General features: G+C 41.4%; 1 protein-coding gene across 2 annotated transcripts in view; it reads right to left on the reverse strand.

The window, feature by feature from the left end:
- Positions 1-20,031, reverse strand: part of LOC306888010 (anoctamin-1-like) — a 49,365-nt gene that overhangs the window by 2,125 nt on the left and 27,209 nt on the right. For both annotated transcript variants that reach the window (XM_079446101.1, XM_079446102.1), the window contains exons 12-24: positions 13,832-13,992; positions 11,693-11,775; positions 10,814-10,882; positions 9,333-9,407; positions 8,745-8,946; positions 8,542-8,653; positions 6,603-6,660; positions 6,170-6,270; positions 3,906-4,042; positions 2,331-2,483; positions 1,070-1,122; positions 455-639; positions 241-346 (exon numbers count right to left, since the gene is read on the reverse strand). In XM_079446101.1, coding sequence (XP_079302227.1) covers positions 241-346; positions 455-639; positions 1,070-1,122; positions 2,331-2,483; positions 3,906-4,042; positions 6,170-6,270; positions 6,603-6,660; positions 8,542-8,653; positions 8,745-8,946; positions 9,333-9,407; positions 10,814-10,882; positions 11,693-11,775; positions 13,832-13,992 — 1,495 coding nt within the window. The remainder of the gene's footprint in view (positions 1-240; positions 347-454; positions 640-1,069; positions 1,123-2,330; positions 2,484-3,905; positions 4,043-6,169; positions 6,271-6,602; positions 6,661-8,541; positions 8,654-8,744; positions 8,947-9,332; positions 9,408-10,813; positions 10,883-11,692; positions 11,776-13,831; positions 13,993-20,031) is intronic.

The following is a 20,031-nucleotide window of genomic DNA, read 5'->3' on the forward strand; positions in this document are numbered from 1 at the left end:
GATTAAAATGGGCATCTGGACAGGATTTTAGAGTATTACTGAATGTGAGAATTCTGAGCATTTAAATCATTGAAATTAAATGTAATTAATTTTCTTTTTTCTAATTAAACAACAGCAATGACAATGATTTTATTATAATTATTATAATAGTTGAAATTATGACCTGAACATTTCTTTGTAAAACTTGTACTTGATCAGAAATGAAAAAGTTGATATTTTATGAATTTTGATTTGACTGACCTGAAAGACAATGACGAAAGCTAATCGGCCCGCTAGAATGGCCCAGAATTCTCTTGAGAACTCGTATGGCGTGGCAGACCACGGAGGGTCCCTATAATCTTTATATCTGTGAATATATAAACATTATGAATATAATACACAGTCATACACCGCATTACAAAAACCAGCCAGATGCACAAAAGAAAGACACTTTAGTGCAAATCAAGCCAAGTACCTGCAAACCTCCACATTGTATCCCAGGTGCATTGGCTTCATGGGCTCTGTGCCAGGCTGGAAGTGACTAACATTGAAGTATGAAAGGGTGTGATTGACAAAGCCATGAAGAGTCCCGTCTGGACTGTACATGTACTGATAGACCAGGCGTGGGATGAAGTCAGAGGTGAATGAGATCACAAATGCCTGAAGAGTGACACCGGAGGATTAGCCTTCGCCAAACCTTGCTAATGACTTTCTATGTATTTGCTCGGGTGTTCTGGGTGTTTGCTAACTGGCCCTGTATCTCTATCATATTCTGGTTTTGAGCTCACATGTTTTATCATCCACCAGCTGAAAATCATCAGATCGCTTAGAAACGTAATAGCACACCTCTGCTCAATAGGTGGGATGATTCACTCATGTTCACAGCATAACTTTTACAGAATGAGTAGGACTTATATCGTAGGAGCAAAAAAAAAAAAATCGCCACTGATAATTACTAATACTAATAATGGCACTAATAATATCAATGTTGAGAAATATAACTTAATAGAATATACAAAGCAGGTACATCACAGTAAGCAGGTACAGCTCTTATTTGTTTCAGAACAAACACACAGAATTATAAACCTACATTAACAATGACAGACACTTTACTGATTCCTCTGAGAAGAGTGTACCAGATTCCTGGAGACAAGAGACAAGAGACATTAGATTACACATGATGTGTATTTTAAATGTTGCTATATTTACAGTGACTAAATACTGCTCTATTACACAATGTCATTTCATAATAGTCATGAAAATAATTAAATATATAATTAAAAATACAATTTATTTTCTTCAAAAAAAAAAAATATATATAATAATATTCTTAAATCCAAATAGAAGATTTAAAAAAAAAAAAAAAAAAAAAAAATATTTCAATATTTTTCTTTTGATTTAGCCATGTTCTTGACATGGTTTGTGAGATTCAGCAATAAAGACATGTATTACCACATATTACCACTAGGTGGTGATAAATGCTGGTCACTTACAGTTATTGATTTTTTTGTAGTATTTCAACGAAAATATGGATCTGCCCTCTACTCTTCCTCAAAATTAAGACAATTTTAAATGTTTGTGAATACATAGACAAAGACGAAAGGCTTGGCTACAAGTAAGCAAATGAACATTTCTATTATTGACCAGAAAATGAAGACAGTTTATTTACCACACATTGACCTTCACTAACCCCAGAGCAGGGCATGCAGTCACAACACAAGGCATGTTGGCACAATAAATAAATACATACGCATCAAGAATTTGCTAACAGTGATGCATAACTTATGGGGAAAAGTGTTGCATTGACAGCTTGCCCTATTATCAATATGAGTTATCAATATGCATTGGCCTGACGAAGATCAGACGTTCAGTTAAAATCTACCTTTATATTGTAGTTGATTTTTGCCTAAATGTTTGCCAGTGTTACTGTATTCATTACCTATTATAAAAAATATGATGCTGTTGTTGATGTTAGGTTAAAACACAGATAGCCACCTACAGTCAATACTGTATCCTCCAAATTCAAGCAGATGAGCAGAAATAACCATTTCAAAAATCTGTCTTTTCAGAGCCAATATTTCCTGGTGATACAGTAGATTATTTTGGAAATACGTTATGCAATAGATCACTTTAAAGTGACATCAGGCCTTTGTATCTGAAAGGCCAAATCAGTAACAGAAATAAACCTTTCCATGAAAGTGTCCTATTTTACCTCTTAATTTGATTTCCAGGGGCTTTTTTTTACCTTTATAAGGGCAACTCGTTTTCTAACCTCATTAAACATCTCAATAAAGATCATTGCTAAGCAAAAATACTATTAATGTACTGATAATCAGTGAGTAGATACCGACCAATGTCCTTTGCTCTTACAGCAATCGGCCTTCTCAGCTCCGTGACAAACTTTTTGGCATCAAGACGGATCTCAATGATGTTGTTGAGTAGAGCAAAGAGGGGAGCCAGCGGAAAGGAGGCCACAAACAAGGTCACCATCCCGAACTGAATGACTAGATAAGAAATAGAAACAAAAACACAAAAAAAATTCCATAGAAGGTTCCACTGAAGCACAACTCGCAGAATTACTGAGAACATCTTATCACATCAAATACATCAGACGTTGGTGTGCCGGGAAACCTGGTCTTAGGACGTTACAAATCAAAAACACTAACTGCCCACAGAGTAATTCACAAGAAATTAAATCCTTCTCAGTCCTTCTTGGCTTTCTTTATGTGATTTTGAGCTGATGCTCCTGACCGTTACTAATTTAGGGTCTCAGGAGGAGATTGGGATGGAGGAATGGGACAGGAGAGACAGAGAGAGATAGGAGGATAGAAGATAAAAGTATAGATGGAGGATGGTAGATGAGGGGGTGGGCTGTTATTAATGAATTCAAGCCAGAAGTAAAGCTCATAATCTCACGCTGCTCTGCCAGTCCCCCTTTGGACCCATAATGCCTCTCTCTTAGCAGAAGTCCATCCCACGCTGTAGCAGAGATGAGGCGAGAGGAGAGGAGAGGAGAGGAGAGGAGAGGAGAGGAGAGGAGGGGAGGGGAGGGGAGGGGAGGGGAGAGGAGGGGAGGGGAGGGGAGAGGAGGGGAGGGGAGGGGAGGGGAGGGGAGAGGAGAGGAGAGGAGAGGAGAGGAGGGGAGGGGAGGGGAGAGGAGGGGAGAGGAGGGGAGGGGAGGGGAGGGGAGGGGAGGGGAGAGGAGAGGAGGGGAGGGGAGGGGAGAGGAGGGGAGGGGAGAGGAGGGGAGGGGAGGGGAGGGGAGGGGAGAGGAGGGGAGGGGAGGGGAGGGGAGAGGAGGGGAGAGGAGGGGAGGGGAGAGGAGGGGAGAGGAGGGGAGGGGAGAGGAGGGGAGAGGAGGGGAGGGGAGGGGAGGGGAGGGGAGGGGATGGGAGGAGGGGATGAGAGGAGAGGAGGGGATGGGAGGAGAGGAGGGGATGGGAGGAGAGGAGGGGAAGGGAGGGGAGAGGAGGGGAAGGGAGAGGAGAGGAGAGGAGAGGAGAGGAGAGGAGAGGAGAGGAGAGGAGAGGAGAGGAGAGGAGAGGAGAGGAGAGGAGAGGAGAGGAGAGGAGAGGAGAGGAGAGGCCGGTAACACACCAACTCCACGTATAACACTGCAGATCCTTCACAGAATGGACGTGCATTTATCCTGTTTACCATGCACACCGTCTAGGGTGTTGAATTACTCTGTGCTTTGAACAGATGAGGTGTATAAATCTGTCTACTTGTGTTTAGACATTTCAATTAGCAGTTGTGAACAGTGTGAATTTAATCATTCATAATGGGAATTTGTAATTATAATAAATTTTTTATAATGCCATGTTCCAACAAGAGTGCGGAAAACAGCCAGCAGGACCAGGAGAGAATAAAAACTAATGTTTATACGTCTGTATGTGTGTGTGGGAGCGTAGTGTGTAGTGACTCACTCATTTCCATGTACTCTGGGTTGAGTCCGACAAAGGGCCCAAGGAAGTGGTCCTTTTCGTGACGATGAAGCGTTTTGTTCAGCTCCTCCTGATGCATTTTGTCTATCTTGCGTTGTCGGAGCATTTTCTTCAGTTTCCTGTGACACAGATACATTGATAATCACTGTGGATTTTGAATATGACTAACTTGGTGAACTCAAGCATATCTAATACATACATGATGTGCTCATTTACATCCATCATTCACAATGTTGTTGTGAGCTGCCCTTCCGTGTTGTTTATTCAATATTTTGGCTAATTGGATTTACCTAAATTAGATATCTGTATTTTTTGCCCTGTTTACAACATAAATACTGTATACATACACACACACACACACACTATCTCTACTTAATGAGAGCATAATTACACCTAAAACTACATGACTACATGTAAAATATAATGATTAGATATTTGTGACCCTGGACCACAAAACCAGTCTTAAGTCGCTGGGGTATATTTGTAGCAATAGCCAAAAATACATTGTATGGGTCAAAATTATCATTAAAAATCATTAGGATATTAAATAGAGATCATGTTTCATGAAGATATTTTGTAAATTTCCTACTGTAAATATATCAAAACGTATTTTTTGATTAGTAATATGCATGGCTAATGACTTCATTTGGACAATTTTAAAGGTGATTTTCTCAATATTTAGTTTTTTTTGCACCCTCAGATTCCAGCTTTTCAAATATGTGTATCTCGGCCAAATACTGTCCGATCCTAACAAACCATACATCAATGGAAAGCTCATTTATTCAGCTTTCAGATGTATGTAAATCTTCAGATGTATGTAAATCAGATGTATGTAAATCTCAATTTTGAAAAATTGACACTTAAGACTGGTTTTGTGGTCCTGGTCACATTTATGTATTTGCTCTAAAATGGCTTAAGAGGCATTTCTTTTTCAATCAGAGAAACAATCGTTTCAACCGAGCAGCAAGTTAATTAAAATAATACAAAATGAAGTTAAATAAAGGAATGGCTGACCCAAAAACAAAAATTCTGTCACCTTTCACGCATACTTTAAGAATGTTGGTGACCGTATAGTTTTGGAAATTCTTCAAAATATTCAGAGTAAATAATGACAGAATTTTTATTATTGGGTATTATTATTCTTTCAAGAAATTTTCCAACTTTTTCCTCATTTTTTATTTATCAGTGCATATATATTTATATTTATATGCATTGATATAATGATAGTAACAAACAACAACAATTTCTTGAATATTTGTACTTTGGCTAAATACGGTGACTGAGAAGGTTCAGTTCACAAACTCACTTTCACAACACGGATTAATTCCTGAATGAAACAACCACTAATTATGTGTTTAAAATTATACTTAATAATATAAACTATTAATGGCTAGCTTAAAATAATAAAGCCCAATATGTTAAATTCCCATAAAATTCCTCATATGGATCATATGGAATCAAAGATAAAATAGATAATAAAGAATGTTAATTAGGCAACGAGATACATAAGATGAAGCAGAAAAAAAATTATAAACTAAATTACCCAAATATTACACAAAATAAGACACATATCAGTGAGCGGATTTAAAAACTTTGGGATGTGATGAGTATTTTTTTTTTATTGTTGTATATGTATTCTTTTAACATATATTAAATAATAACCTCACGTCACAGGCACAATATACATTAGCCTATCTATCTCATAGCATCCCAGAGACCAATATTTTAATATAAAAATAAAATCATTGTTTGGCCAGCTAAGATTTTGCTATAGAAATAAGGATCATAATTTTGTGGTAGTACAGCACACCATGAGTTGGTTTTGGGATCTGAAGGAGCATTTGGACCCAGAAACTGTGACATGTGACCTCAGACACGGATTCTGCACATTTCCCCCAAAAATCAGGTCAGAAAATGTGGAAAAACTTTGGAGATTCTGTTTGGACCTGCTAATGTATTTCTTTTACCATGTACTACCTTCAGAGGCATTTGCCTGAGATGTGTTTCCAATCCAGTATATTTGCATTTGTCCAAGAGAAACATAATATGTATTTGCAAGCAAGACACAAAAAAGGTCAGCAAGTCTGTTCATGAAGAAAAAAAGGCTCATGGCAGGTATTTACAATGCTCTCGTAAAAGTACAATTACTCCCTAAAGAAATCATGTCTAGAAATGCACACCACACCTATAATGCACAATGGGAATTTATCAGATTTCCTTCATCTACAAATGTATTTGCCACTTACGGAATGCCTATCTCAAACAGGTTATTCTGGATGAGCTGTTTGCCAAGCATGGTGATGCAGAGCTGAATGCACAATTCCATCAGACAGCCGGCATGGGCGCACTGCAGGGTGAAACAGAGAGAGATTTCAGTCAGTTACTATGGAGTTGACTGGCTACACACCTCCGAAAGCGTTAGTCATCAGGAGTGAAGTAACTAGAACAATCTGTCAAGTTATTTTTCATATGATGATGTGGGTACAAGGCTCCAAGAATAGCATGTGGTTAAGAATGGATTTTGCTTATACAGTACATACACATGTACACCAGTTGGTCAATGAGATTCATCATTTATTTTTGTGAAATCAATTTTATGGCTTATACCTCCCCGCTCTTGAAAAGCACCAACCACCAATGGCACACATAAAAGGAGGAAGCTGAATGCTAGACATGTACCTCTTCCATTCGGTAAGACCCCAAAACGTAGAGATATTTGCCAGGGCGTCCAATGATTCTGGAGGAATTGGATAGAAGAAGGTCAATAGCTGTGTTTACCAGCCACTGCACAAATGCAAGTGAAGATTCACAAAATAGACATTGCAGCAAAAGTACCCTAAAGAGGGTGGGGTGGAGGATGGGGGTAGCTCTTTCCCACAACCTAGTGAGCGATATTATATTGGTCAGAAGCATACTGTATGTCACATGTATGTTGTGCTTTTAATGCTGATGTTTTAGTATCTCCACCCAGCTTCTTCACAATCTACTCAGCAGGACTTCCTTGGTCAATCACTTTAAAATGTAACTTATGTAATGATCTTCAAGTGTACCTGTGCTCGTCCAATGAAAAAGAACTCCAGCAAGTCACAATTTCTACCTTTTTTTCTCCTTTATGTGTTGATTATTGTTCACCATGCATACAACCTTCCTTCAGATGCAAAAGACAATGCAACATGACAAATCTGTCAGCTCTTTGCAACTTGCTCATCAAATCAAACTGCAATTCAGGAATAAAGAAATCAGACAGCTCTCAATAATCCCTCTGAATTACATGCAATTACCAAGACAAAATTGTATTTGTTATATATATATATATATATATATATATATATATATATATATATATATATATATATATATATATATATATATATATATATATATATATATATATATATATATATATATATATATATATATATATATATATCATCCTACATGTCTGCTGGGGAACTTTTCAGAAGAGCTGGATGTGGTATTATCTTCCTACCCTGAAGATGGCAGCCCAGCTGTGGTTCTTGCTTGATTAAACATTCACCCGGATAAGCTTCAGCTTTGTCTTTCTAAGCTCTCCTAGCCTTGTTTGACCTCAACAATTTACAAATCAGGAAACCTACTGGGCCTCATTTACACAAGTAACTGTACCACAGATAATGTCCTTGTTACTCCATTGTACATTTGTGATTTCCACCTTGCCTGCTGCACACTCTTCGCTGGTTTTCTTTCAACATAACCTCCACTCCCTCATACTTGTTTCTATGTTCGCCCACCTCTGTTCACCCAGCTCCTCCTCTCTTATGTAAATAGCGCATTTAAATCCACTTGAACATCTTGTCTAGACAGCATCTGTCCTCTCTCCTCCAGGCCTGTGTGTGCAAAACACCCACTAACCCCTGAACATCTGATGTGCTTCGTGAGACCAAATTTCAGACAAAAAAATGGCAGCAATTGAAGGTTCCTGGTGAAACGAGTAGCGTAAGTCTTTTCAAAAGCAGATGCTCAAAAGCAGAAGCAAAAGCTGCCTCTAGATTAGTTTTCTTCATTCTGCTGGATATGTCTGCAAGTGTAATCATCAGATTCTACTATTTATAAGGTATCTGAGAAATGAGCAGGATTTAAATCACATCAGCTATCCATGGGGGTACCCCAGGGCTTAGTATTTCGCCCCTTACTCTTTTCAGTATACACAACAATCACTGGGACATATCATGCAGATTGAGAATAAAGCATGCGGGCCAATTCCTTTTTAAGGCTGTTGTCATCTTCAGACAGGACTACTGTAATGGTCCAACCTTCCTATATGCACTACCTGTGCAAATGATCCAGAATGTGGTAACATTAAGACTACCCACATAACCCCTAACACACCACACCTACTCCCAGTCTCTATTATTTTACCTACAATCTACTAGCTTAGCAAAACGTTGACATCAAAATCTTTCATGTTTTTCAGGTGAGAAGCACTATCTATAAGGAGCAGCTGTCTATACTGTACTTCATTCCAAATCAGTCACTTAGACAAGCAGGGCAGCTCACTAGGTTTGGAAACAGAGCTCGTCACACTAACAAATGGAAATCCTATTGTTTCAGAGTGACTCCTTGGTACCAATACTCTCACCTGCCTCTGAAGAATGCCAGGTACACAATAGGGGTAAATGCATTTGCGAACTTCAATATGAATGTCTTGAAGATCAGCCTCTCCTCAAAACTCTTGTCAGTTTTTGGCACCTCTGATAGGTTGAAAACAATAGCAAGTTCTGTAAGCATATTTTGCAAAAAAGCTGGCAAACTAAATGTCTTGCAATCAATAACCAGACGTACCCATAATAGTGAGCCAACGTGCAATTGCTCCATAGACCTCATCCATTATGATGATGATAATGAGGTTGATGATAGCAGCAGTGGTTTTAACAGTGGCCCGTATATTAGTGCGGAACGTGGGAGTGGAACTCATGTGCAGGGCAGTCATAATGGAGACCCTGTATAGCACCACACCAAACACGATGGCCAGGGTCACAAAGATCTGCATTGAGCACACAAACGAACACAATAAGAAAAGTGACTTGTAATCAAATAATTTAGTGGCACAAATTGGATACAGCATCATGTAACAGACAACATTATTGGTTACCAATGCAATTATAGAAAGCCAGATCTAAGTCATCATGACTACTTTATTTATGCAACTGAAAATTTCTCATAATAGAGGGATAATAAATTGAGCAATATTTGTCTGCTCATGTGATTTCAAAATAAAATAAATTTCCTGATTGTTGAAAATAAGTTACATTTAACTACTAAAATATGTTCTGAGAGTTAAATTCCTTTCATTTATTGTCATATTAAGAAAACCTACAGTACATACATCATATAATTATAATGAAAAAAATTTAATAAATCAGGTCTTACCAAAAAAACCATCATGACGAGAATAGTCATGTATGCTGGCATTCTGTCTCTACATGTCAGCTTTACATTTCCTGCCTAGAAAAAGATATGTATTGTCAAATGTGAGATCAGAACATATAATCCAGACACACCCTAACACTTACAGTACATCTTGCAACAGGAACTTGGCCAAAAATCAAATGTGTAAACGCAGGCCTCCAGCATGCTTTGGCCTCCAAAGGGACAGAGAGGGTCAAGATGACCAAAGCAAAAACAAGCCCCTAGACAGGTGTGCTGTCACATAACGTTCAGTATACTGCAACTGGGTCAACATCTACTGTGCATAATACTTAATACCCAATAATCCAGACATCCTTATGACAGCAAGTATGGCATGCATAAATCAACAAACAAAAATACTGCTAGAATCAGCATTGCCTGTAGTATGCCAGACACTATAAATTAAGCCAAAATTATTTATCAGCATATGGTCTGGTCCACATTGTAGATTATTCTAGCCAAGAACAACCCACTTGGACAAGAAGGGGCCTATTAATCAACATGTAAAATGACTAACAACAGTTCGCTATTTCATGTGTCAGTACTGGCAGACAAAAGTTTGGAATATTGTGTTTTTTTCTTTCTTTTTAATGTTTTTGAATGAAGTCTCATATGCTCACCAAGGCCGCATTTATATGATGGAAAACACAGAACGAACAGTAATATTGTGAAATATGATTACAATTCAAAATTTTTGATTTTCAGTAGGCTATATTTTAAGATGTAATTTATTCCTGTGATGCCACAACTGATGCCATGACTCCAGTCTTCAGTGTCACATGATCCTTCAGAAATCATTCTAATATGCTGATTTGGTGCTCAAGAAACATTTCATGATATTATCAATGTTTAAAACAGTTTTTGCTGCTTAATATTTTTGTAGAAACCATGATACACTATTATTTTAAAAGTTTCTATAAAAATTTATAGCAGCAAAAAACCTTTTCAACACTAATAATACGAACAAAGGTTTTCAACATAAGAATCTTTTTTTCAAAAGTAAATAATAATTGAGCACAAAATCAGCATATTACATTGATTTATGAAGGATCATGTGACAGTGAAGACTGGAGTAATGGTTGATGAAAATTCATTACATTTAATTCATTACATTTTAAAATATAATACAATACTTATATATATATATATATATAATTGAACTACAAAATCGAACCACACTGAAATATATTACTAAATCCTATCTATTATAATGTAGGGTAAAAATGTCTTTACATCTTAAATGTGTTTTTAATACATAATTGGGCTAGCTGTGTTGTAAACATATTATTATTATTATTTATTTTTTTGGTTATTCTGATTTTTTTGAAATTATGTAAATCCAATTGCAATTCTGTTTGCAATATGCAGCAGATGGTCAGAGAAAGATGAGTTTGTGAGGTTTTTTTTTTTTTCATCTGAAGCTTGGATTCATAAAGACCTACCTTTGGGGATTTCTCTTTCTTCAAGGCCTTCTTCATGACATGGAACTCGTACTCTGCTCTCGGCTGACTCTGTGAAAACCAGAGAAAGAAATTCCCAACATATACAGGACTTTAGCCAGTTTAAAAGTGAAGAACAGCGGAAAGAGATATCTGGTTATGGAGCCAAAAGCAGCCATGTGCATGATCAGTGAACAACAGAAATTCTGGTAATAGCAACACAGTGACATTCAGTGAAAGTATAATCCTTAAAACCAAAAGCTCTCAGCACCACAAATACATATTCCTTTCCACATTCAGCAGCTTTAGGTTTTATTAGTTCTTCCTGCTTATTTTATCCACATAAACAGTGGCAAGCCTGGAAAGACTGTGACTGCCGAAAGGAAAGTGAGCAGCTTTTGACCTGTAAGGCCGGAGGAAGAGAGAACAGGAATCTCCCAGACCTCCACAGCAACAGACCGATAGATAGATAAGTGCTGGTGGAATACTTTACACAAGCAAGAATGTGACGACGATGCTTGAAGACGACTTTTAAGATAATATGAAGAATATGTTAGTACTAAAATGCAACTGTTAGGTTAGGAAGGAAATAAATTTAGTTAATACTGTGAATGAACCGATTCCAAACCTTTTGTTTCCCCTATACAAAACAGGACAAAAAAACAAACAGTGAAAAAACAGTTTGATTTCATGTCACTGAATCAATAAAAAAAAGACATCTTCAATTTTTTACACCCAAGCGTCAGGATAATACAAATCTACACAAGAAAATAATGAAGCACGCCTACAAAACATACATAAACCCACATAATTATTTTATCAACACGTACATCAAATGTCTTATATTGACACTTTCTTGGTCAACATGGGTGTGTGACTAACCTCGGCGTCTTCAAAGCTGGTCATGTCCCAGATGTAATTGAGCCTCATTTGCCTTCTCTTCCAGTGCTCCATAAACATGGTGGCTGTGTGACACAGAGCAGTAACCTTCACTAACAAACCCACATTTATACATATTAATCGGCTCAGTGCTAATCAGGGTAATTTCTCAGTTAATACAGCTACAAATGAAACCTGCACTCTTTCCTTTTAAAAAAAAAAGCTAATTCCAAGAATGTCCTCTTCTTATCAAGATTATTTTTCATGATTATTTCATTCATTTCTAGGGTTGGTAACTTTGGAAATGACTAATGTCAATGTTTTCTCCAAAGAACCATGGAAGGTTCTCCCTGTAACATCAGGCTGTACATTTTTTTTTAGGAACCTTTGAATGCATTTTTTTTTAAGTGCTCGAGTCCAATTCACAAGTTTGGCTTATATGTAAATCCCTTTAAAGAGAATGAAACTGAAAGCATCTAAGGAAGTGTTGGTCAGTGTGAATGGAAAGTGGATTGAAAACTGATCACAACCAAAGTGAACAAGTGTCAGGAATCAGGCCTCTGTGGCTCTCTCCGATCACCACCGGAGGGCACCCTCTCTGGAATACTAGTTTCTCGGACTTCATTTCCCATACACCCCGTGCCTGGGACTGATTACTGCACAGGTGTTTCCCCTTAACCAGCCCATTTAAACCGCTGCGGGACTCTCATCATTTGCGAAGTGTTCTTTTGCTACGGCTAACTTTTCTGAGCATTTATCTCCTGTTGTTTGATTTCCCTGTGTATGATCTTGGACTGTTCTACCTCTCGTGATTCTCTGCCGCCTGCCTTTGTGACCCTGTTATTGGATATAATTCTCTGTGCCCTGTTTGCCGCCTGCCCCAACTCTAGCCTGGTTATCGTTTACTCTGTTGTATTATCTCTGTTATCTCTGACGCCGTTGATCGACTCTTACTTGTTTGATTTTGAGACTGTTTTAATAAAGCTGCAAATGGATCCGCATGCCTCTGACCCATTATTACAACAAGAAATAGATCTTAGTCCGATTTCAAGGTCAGCAACATGACTGCAAAAATAACTATTTTTCTAAATATTCTTTCATTCATTTCCTATATAATAATACATAAAAGTTTTTCTTAAGAAACATGGAAGGTTCTCCTATAGCATCAGGCTGTAAAACATTTTGGGTATTTTAACATAGTTTGTTTTGTGGTTTGAGTCTCTTTTCACAATTACAGCTTATGTGTGAACGCTCACAACAACCTCAGAAGAGAACTGAAACCATCTAAGGATGGTTCTCAATACAGTTCACAGTTCACTAGTTCAGTGTGAACGGAAGGTAGATTGAGAACTGATCACAACCAAAGTGAACCAGAAAGAGATCTAATCTGAACGCAGTATGAATGCAAAATGAACTATTTTTCAACATTCTTTCATTCATTTCCATACCTTGTAACTTTGAAAATCACTAATACATAGGTGTTTTTCTTAAGAATTATGGAAGGTTCTACTATAACATTGGGTTGAAAACCTTTTCGGGAACATTTTTTAATGGTGTTTTCACATTTGATTCATTTGAACCGTTTGATCTTATTTGAATATTCACAACAACCTCAGACCCTTTTAAAGGGAACTAAATCAAATTATCTGAGGAACTGTGTTCTGAACACAGTTCACTTTAGGTCAGTGTGAATGGAAAGTAGATTAAGAACCGAAACAAAAAGAGATCTGAGCCCACTTTCAAGCTCAGCAGTATGAATACAAAAAGAACTGGGTTTTATTTCCACTCGATTCACTTTATGGTTCACTTCAAATAAGCTAAATTTTGATCCATTTAAAGAGGACTGAAGTTAGCAAGTAGCTTTGTCATAGGGTGTTATTTTTTATTTCAAAGCCTGTAACTGTAGATCAAAACAGGAAAGGCACATTTAGGGCTTTAGCCAAAATAATCAGCTTTTTAAGAAGCTCAACATTTGAACAGGGATGAATATGGGGGGAATTAAAGACAAGTGTAAAACCAGGGCACAAATCTCTTCAACATTTGTCAGAGCGAGTCTGCCCTGAATATGTAGAGACACAACAGTTGGTGTACAGCAGCAACAAAGCGTGTGGGTGAACATGAAAGGAGAACAGAGCTGCTGACCCCATAGTGCCATAAAGATGGAGAAGAAGACGGTGGCCGCATTGTCGAACAGGTGGCTGGCCCTAGCCGTGCCGCAAGCTGTGACCAGTTTCCAGTAGCTGCAGGCTCGGTCACACATTGGGCACATGGTGATATTGTTTCTCTCGTCACAGACCTCCATACTGAGTATACAAAGAACAAAACCTGATTTCAGAAATACATCACATCTCCATGTTTTCCTAGACACAGTGCGGCTCATTTCAGTAGCTCACACAGCAGGAAGGAATCACATGGAAAATATATATATCAATATTTTCTCACACAGTTATATCGTTGGGTAATTATACTTTAAATAAAATGCGGGCATCAGCGAGCCGCTATTAATATGCGGGTCACTGAAACTGCTTTCGAATGCATGATCGCTTTTTAGTTTCACTTTTACTTTTGAGATTTGCGATCGCACGTACTGTTTATACTATGAAGCGGCAGTACTTGCCACACATTTTACAAGATCAGATGCTTATCAGTGGTGCTCAGTATCTGTAAATCGTTTGCCATCATCCTCAGTCATCGCTCTTTACTCTGTTTATGTGGTAAGTCAAATCTTATGTACTGTAATGTAACAGGCTACCGCTAGCAAAAACCTAACCATGTCCCTTTAGTGGCTCACGTTATTTTATTAGAACACGTTATTTGCTTTCCATGCCTTTCTGAATACAGACACCAAACCCATCCCTGCACATCACATATCCTGCACAGCCTGGAACATAACTTTTATTTCCATGATCTGCCATTGTTGCAGTTGTCCGCGCTTGTTTCTTCACAATACCTACAGAATTTCTGATGGCGGGCGGCTGGCCTAGAACATGGGCGAGTATATGCAAATATTGGGGGCTATTATTGCTAAATATTGGGTAACTATTAGTGATCCCGACTGTAACGTCACAGTCGGTGTTATGTTCTGATTCGCCTATTATTCAGTGGTCTTTTGCATTCACAAGATTTACATAAGGAGGAGGAAACAATGGTGTTCGAGGCTCACGGTACGTCATTTCCATATACAGAACTGTTATTATTCAACTATGCCAAGGTAAATACAGTTCCCTGTCGATATTCCACTTGTACTGCGTTGTAAGACGCTTGTATGGGAAAAAAACCTTTTTTCCTCTTCAACTGAAGCCTTTTCAATCACACAGTGAATTGCTTCGCCGCATCTCAGATTTCTTCTCTTCAGTGACGAAGATTCTTCCTCGCTGACTCTTCGCTGATGCCGACTTCGCTGTTGAAACGCCTCAGCAGCCAGATTGCACCCCTGCAGCTCTCTGCACGCATTTCCCAGTCTATCCCCTGCCGCCATCCGGCAAACATCTAAAAGAGCCTCACAAAAAGTAGGCATGCAGTAGTCACGCTGAGTGCGTGTCATGCTTGGGGAAATCCCATGCTGATGCTGTGCTCAGCGGGACTGACTGCTCGCATTGCGAGAACTTCAGTCTTTCCTCTCTGCGCTCGCGGATACCACGCCCTCCCGTCCTCTTCCTCCCAGAGACCTGCGAGGAAGAAACAGCGGGCAGAGGTTTTGAGTGGCCGGACACGAGCGAGCTCACATCGGCTCAGTGCCCGCGTGCCTCGCCGTCACCACAGAGAGAGGATTCGCCGGTCCTCTTCACTCAACCTGATCAGCGTCCCTCTGCGGCTGCGAGCGACGATATGGACAGCCTTTCTCTGGCAGCTTCGCGCCAGCAAGCCCCCCGCCAACGCTCGTCCCCCTTCTTTCCAGAAGTCCACGACGAGCTCACTAAATCGTGGCATGCCCCCTACTCGTCTTGAATCAGATCTTCTGCTTCCTCCGCCCTCACCTCCGTTGACGGCTCCAAAGAGAAGGAATACGAGCACCTGCCCCCTCTGGATGAGTCCGTTGCCGGGCATCTTTGCGGCTATCGGATGGAAGGTGAGGGCGAACCATCCGTCCAAGCTGTGCAGAGCCACGTCTGCACTCGCTGGACGCACCTACTCGACGGCTGGACAAGCGGCTTCGGCGCTGCACTCGATGGCTGTCCCCCAGGTCTTTCAGGCCAAGATGCTCGCCAGCGAGGAGGCCGGTCTCGATGCGGCTTCGCTCAGGGACCTAAGGAGCGCAACGGACCTGGCCCTGTGCGCCTTCAAAGCCACCGCCCAGGCCATCGGGCGGTTGATGTCCAGCCTGGTGGTGTTGAAACGACATCTGTGGCTCATCTTGAAGGAGATGAAGGAGGCAGATAAGGTTCCCTTCCTCGACGCTCTAGTCTCGGTCAACAGTCTGTTCGGGCCAGCTGTGGAAGGCTTTGCGGAGTGGTTTACGAAGGCTCAGAAGTCGTCTCAGGCGATGCGACCGTTCCTCCCGAAAGCAGCGTGGGCGCTCAAGTCCTACATGCAGAGGTGATGAATCTGCTGGTAAAGGGAGCCATAGAAGTCGTTCCTCCAGCCCAGATCGAGTCAGGCTTCTACAGCCGTTACTTCCTCGTCCCCTAAAAAGACGGTGGCCTGCGACCTATTCTAGATCTCAGACTCCTGAATCACGCCCTGGTAAAAAGGTCGTTCAGGATGATCACATTGAAACAGATCCTCTCGAAAATACACCCGGGGGCTGGTTCATGTTGCTGGATCTGAAAGACGCATACTTTTACATCCAGATAGACCCCCATCACAGACGATTCTTGACATTCGCATTCAAAGGGGTGGCATATCAATACAAGGTCCTCCGGTTTGGGCTGTCCCTGGCTCCCCGCACCTTTACGCGATGCATGGATCAGTCTCTCCCCTCTACGACAGATGGGAATCCACATCCTCAACTACCTCGATGACTGGTTCATTCTGGCCCAGTCAGAGGCGGTTTCAACGTTGCACAAGACCCTCCTCCTCAGCCACTTAGATCGCCTGGGGCTCAGGGTCAACTTTGCCAAGAGCATACTGTCACCCAGCCAACGAGTGTCGTTCCTGGGGATAGTTATCGACTCGGTGCAGATGACAGCAACCGTCTCAGAAGAACGAGCCATGACGATTCAGCGCCGTGCGGCCTCCTTCAAGGAAGGGACCATCCACCCGCTCAAGGCTTTCCAGAAAATGCTGGGCCTTATGGCAGCAGCTTCGCCAGTACTTCGGTTGGGCCTGCTTCACATGAGGCCCATCCGGTTTTGGCTGAAGCAGAGGGTTCCATCTGTGGCTTGGTGTTACGGTCGCCATCGTATAACGGTGACTCGGGCCTGTGTATCAGTCCTGAACCGTTGGAGGGACCCCCTCTGACTGAAGCGAGGTGTGATCTTGGACACGGTGCAGAGAAGGAAGGTTGTCACGACAGACACTTCCAACAAGGGTTGGGGAGCGCTGTGAGAGGGCAAGCCAACCTTCGGTCTTTGGTCCGAAGAGGAATCGGGTCTGCACATCATTTGCCTAGAGATTGTAGCAGTGTGCCGTGCCTGTCAATTCTTCCTGCCGGACATAAGGGGACACCATGTGCTAGTACACTCAGAAAGCAGGTCCGTGGTGTCACACATAAATCACCAGGGCAGCCTTGTCTCGAAGCGCCTCTGCACGCTGGCGAAAGACCTTCTTGTTTGGGCTCAGACCAATCAGACCAATTCACTGAAAGCGACGCATGTGCTGGGCAAAATGAACCAAGGAGCGGACATGTTGTCGAGGAACAACATATCCTCAGAAGAATGGACGCTCCACCCGCTCGCGGTTCAGAAAATCTGGGAGGTCTTTGGCAGAGCTCGAGTAGACCTCTTCGCCTCCGAAGACAACTGTCATTGACCAATCTATTTCACAAAGAGCACGGATGCCCTGGCCCAGCCTTCCGCTCTATGCGTTCCCTCCAATCGCTCTGCTACCACAGGTACTCAGACGAGTCAGGGAACAACGGCACAAGCTTCTTCTAATAGCCCCCCTCTGGAAGAACCAGCCGTGGGAATTATTCCAGCTGCTCGAAGCAGCCCCGTGGCCAATTTCCTTGAGACGGGACCTCCCCTCTCAAGCGAACGGCACACTGTGGCATCCATGGCCCAAGTTATGGGCCCTGCATGTGTGGCTGCTCAACAGGAGTCTTTTGTCCTCCCAGAGCGTGTCTTAAACACTATGGCAGAAGCTAGAGACCCGTCTACCAGACGCTTCTATGCTCTGAAATGGTCTATTTTCTCGGCTTGGTGTCAAGATGGTCTTTCGTTTCTGCAGGAGATGCTGGATAAAAAGCGTTCCCCATACACCATCAAGGTTTACGCTTCAGCCATAGCGGCTTTTCATGCCCCTATTGCTGGTCGATCGGTGGGCAGAAATAGTGCGGTGGTCCAGTTTATACGAGGCGCCAGGAGAATGAACCCCCCCACGCCCTCATACAGTTCCACCTTGGGACTTTCCAACTGTGCTAAGGGCCTTGAGAGGCCCCCGTTTGAACCATTGCAATCCGCGAGCCTGAGATCACTTCACTTCATAACACTTTCTGTGCTAGCCCCCTCGACGGATGACCAGGAATTGTCCCTGCTCTGCCCCGTCAGGGCCCTCAGGGTATACATAGAGCATTTCGCCTCATATAGGAGGTCGGAACAGCTTTTTGTCAGCTTCGGTAACCGCGCTAAAGGTCACCCTGTTACGAAGCAAATACTTTCCAGGTGGTTAGTGGAAGCTATCACCCTAGCATACTCTTCCTTGGGCTTGCAGTACCCCATTGGAGTCAGAGCCCATTCCACCAGAGGCATCGCCTCTTCCTGGGCATGGTCCAGCGGGGTGTCCATTTTGGAAATTTGTGAGGTGGCCAGCTGGTCCTTGCCATCCACATTTATGAGGTTTTACAACTTGGACGTCCCCGCCTTGCAGGCCAGACTCCTTTCTGCTTAGTTCGCCACCTCCAGCTAGTTAAGCAGTTTAGGGTTTCACAGTTTAGGGTTTCACCACGTGAGTTATGGTTTTGAGTCGTTCCCCATCATAGCACGGCATGATTGTACTGGTTCACATACAAGTGTCTTACGACGCAGTACGAGTGGAATATCGACCGGGAACATACTCGGTTACTATCGTAACCTCGGTTCCCTGAGATATGGGAACGAGTACTGCATTCCTGGCCGTACTATGAGCTGCACGCCTCAGTCGCTTCATTCGAAGAAATCTGAGATGCGGCGGCAAAGCGGCCGCTTATATAGCCAGAGGCCCCGCCCATTTTGGCGGGCTGCATAGCCATAGGCTCACTCATCGCTGCCGCCAGGCCATTGGTTCGATTTTATAGCACTGCACTAACCAATGGACGTGCAGTTTCACTGCGTGTTTGAAAAGGAGTTTTTCCCATATGAGCGTTTTACGACGCAGTACTCGTTCTCATATCTCAGGGAAACGAGGTTACGATAGTAACAGAGTACGTTTTCCATTCTATGGCACCTTTAAATGTAATGAGAAAACCTAAAAATAAATTACAAATAAAACACAAAAAACTAAAATCAATAAATTTAAAACTTAATTCGGCCAGCTCAGCATTAACGATGTATTTGATTAAGATTTCACAGTGTTATGTAATTATAACCCCTGGGAGTTTGTGAGGGAACTGCAGGGAGTTCAATAAAAAGCTAATAATTAAATCAAATGTAAGATAAAAATAAATAAATGGCCGTTATTATCAAATTAAAGGTTGGAATTTAATTAAATAACTAAACAGTCTGTTGCACTGCCTGTTTCAGAGTGGTTGTGTTAACAGTTTTTGTTTTAATAGTGTCAAAACACCTCGTTTAACAGTAAATGCTGCTTCTCACAAACATCATCTCTGCATGTGCAGTAAATTTAATGTGCATATATTTTTTTTTCTGTGGATAGAAGTTTACAGCAATTCACTGGTATTCTGCAAAAATTAAAGCTTGTGGTGTAACTTGCAGTGTAAAGGCAGTATAATTCTGCTGGCTTCTCTTTGAAACATACTTCAGTAGTGTCCCTAAATGCTTCATTTTTTTTTCCCTAGGTAGGCAACGCACTAGGTTTTGGAACAGCTGGTTTTCAGCAGTGGCATCTGTGGAATTAATGAATGTCATTGCGAGATGGCCAGCGAACACTGAGTCACTCTCATTATACACTACATTACAGTCCATTACAGTCGCACCATTTCAAACCCACTCTGAACTCCCTAATTACCACGCGCTTCAACATTCATCCGTTTTTCTTGCAAAGTACAGCAGTGATTAATTTCGTGAATGGCTAGGCATATACGTCGC

Source organism: Barbus barbus, assembly GCF_936440315.1.
Source record: "Barbus barbus genome assembly, chromosome: 2".
Lineage (NCBI taxonomy): Eukaryota > Metazoa > Chordata > Actinopteri > Cypriniformes > Cyprinidae > Barbus > Barbus barbus.